Source organism: Nematolebias whitei, chromosome 20, assembly GCF_014905685.2.
Source record: "Nematolebias whitei isolate Nwh7 chromosome 20, NemWhi1, whole genome shotgun sequence".
Taxonomy (NCBI): domain Eukaryota; kingdom Metazoa; phylum Chordata; class Actinopteri; order Cyprinodontiformes; family Rivulidae; genus Nematolebias; species Nematolebias whitei.
This window is the reverse complement of record NC_056517.1, coordinates 7298139-7300706: the sequence shown is the minus strand read 5'-3', so window position 1 is coordinate 7300706 and position 2568 is coordinate 7298139. Positions and strand designations below refer to the sequence as shown.

Genomic DNA, 2568 nt, shown 5'->3' with positions numbered 1-2568 from the left:
CAAAAAGTAAAAATAAAAAAAAAAGTAAAAAAAAAAATGCAATTTTTATTTTATTTTAACTTTTGTATTTAATTTTTTTATTATTCTTTTTTTAAAATTATATTTATTTACTTTTTGCATCCATCCAGAGGACCTGACCTAACTTTGCTATCTTTTACTATCTGGATTATTGAGCATGCATCAGGATACTTTTGGAATGATATTTACTCTGTTAGCATATTTTTTGGACTATAAGGCGCACATAAAATTCTTGAACTTTTTTCAAAAATCGACAGTGAGCGCTTTCAATAGCTGCCCACTGCACCACCTGGTGGTGGATGGGTTAAATGCAGAGATCCAATTTCATCTTTGTATGGGAACATAAAATAATGACAATACTGTACATAACACATTATTATTATTATTATTATTATTATTATTATTATCCAGTCTCTCTTGAAAATGAGTTCTCGTGACCCATTGAGACTACCTGTATAACTACAGGGTAAATGGAAAATAAAATAAATAATGCGCTTAATAGTCCGGTGCATCTTATAGTCCAAAAAATACGGTATTTATACTTAAAATAAAGACAGCAAGCATTTAAACATCCCAGGAGTTATTTTGTCCATTTTTTAATAAGAGGTAAACGTTGCACAAACTTGCTGTAGACTTCCTCTTGGCCAGAACACAAAAAGTATCTGATGTGTTGAGCCCAACCAGCCCAGTGTGGCGGCAGTCAGGAGACTTGGTGAGGTTGAACCCATGAGAAGCAGCACCACTACGGGCACCGATGTACAAACTCACTTGTGACAGCCACATGTCTGTTGCTTTTGCCTTCGTCTATGGCGTCCATGACCTCCTCAGGGCTGCACACAAAACGCTCGGTACACCCCTGAGGACACATGCACAGAACAAGAAATACTGTGTTCTTTGTTCGCACAACAGAGTCACTAAACAAAGTTACGCTTTGGAGAGATGAAGATATATTACCTAATAGGAAAGTAACCTCAAGCTTGATGTTTTAAGTATTTTTAACTTTTATCATCTGCTTATATAAATGCAGCAGAACAACAAAAACTAGGCAAAATGAAATCTATTTTAGGGTAGAATCTGTCAGGTTTTGTTGAAGTGTTTTTCATGTTTTATATCACAGCTGATGCATTTTAAAGTAAAGGCCTAGCAGTCTTTGAAGGAAAGCATGGCAGCCATTGCTTTTTTGGAACAAGTTTGAGACTAAAATCAACTTATTTTGAGAAATGTAGTTGTAACTTGTAGTTAACAAACATTTAAAACAGCTTTATGCAAGATCTCATGTTGCTAAGAGTATGTGAGAATGACCCACAGCTGCCATGTCAAATCATACACGATTGGTTGGTGCTCAGAATGTGTTGTTTCAGTCAAATCCACATCAGACTGTAGGTCAATAAAAAGAGCACTGAATTTAAGACATTTTGGTGTTTTTTAAAGTCAGCTGGCAAAATGAGTTGACTCCAAATATTTAGTTGTAGAGATTCACCCAGTGTTTACATTCTACAGGTTTTATTAAAGTTTATCCAGTGGTTCATGATACTTTTGTAACAAACAGGCGCATAAAACATACAGACAGACACAAGCAAAACCTTTATGAAGCGCCTTCGCCTTTCAGCAGTAGGTGATAACAAAACAACAATTAGGGGGAAATGAGAACGCAGCTCACCTTGACAAAAGGCACTCTGTGTTTGTCCTCGTGTACAGAAAGGTTGGTCTTTGATACTGCACAGGAAAGTACAAGTAAAAACAATGCCTGAATTAATTATGCTGTCTGTGTCAGACTGTAAAAGATACTGAAAACCTGAGCACATACCATCCAACAAGTCTCTAATTTTGTCCAAATAGATTTCAAAATATGAAACCTGTGAAAACATAAACTTGTGAGTCAGTTTGGATCAAATGTATTTATCTGAGCAACAGATAGTACAGCGGAAGGATGACATACTTTGATATGAAACTCCAGATTCTCATCCATGGAATAGATGTAGTTAAAGATGTCTTGGACAATTCTAGGAATGATCCCCATCATTTCAGGGTCATGAAGCTTCCCCTAGAGTGGAGAAAAGTAGACATTTATAAGGTATATATTGGTAGGTGTGTGTGTGTGAGTGTACATATATGTGTCTATAAATATGTGTATATATATATACATATACAGTATATGTGTTTTAACCCTTCTTACACTCTTGAAATATTCTAAACAATGTTTCTAAACTTTAAATGCTCTAAAAGAGCACAGCCTGTCATGATCTCCTGCCTTCGGCTGCTCTCTGCCACCTGCCTGCGGATCAGAGCGGATCATGACATGTTGCAGTTGGAAGCTTCTCCCTGCACATGCGCAGCAGGTGCTAAATCATTTTAAATAAAAAAATCCATGCCCATCATGCGGCTCATCCATCAGCCCGTTGTGTGTCATGTCCAACCTTTCTTTGAAAAACCGCGAAAAAGTGAATCAGCAAATGTTGAACCACAAAGTAGAAAGTGAGTGCTGTATATATATTCTAGATCTATCTATCTATCTATCTATCTATCTATCTATCTATCTATCTATCTATC

The 2568-nt window shown here is 36.3% G+C and overlaps 1 protein-coding gene across 1 annotated transcript in view; it reads right to left on the bottom strand.

Annotated features, from left to right (window-relative positions):
- The window catches only part of LOC119426823 (kinesin-1 heavy chain-like), a 34320-nt gene that overhangs the window by 25653 nt on the left and 6099 nt on the right, over nt 1-2568 (bottom strand). Inside the window, exons 4-7 of the mRNA XM_037694405.1 lie at nt 1958-2062; nt 1826-1874; nt 1679-1734; nt 787-874 (exon numbers count right to left, since the gene is read on the bottom strand). Coding sequence (XP_037550333.1) covers nt 787-874; nt 1679-1734; nt 1826-1874; nt 1958-2062 — 298 coding nt within the window. The remainder of the gene's footprint in view (nt 1-786; nt 875-1678; nt 1735-1825; nt 1875-1957; nt 2063-2568) is intronic.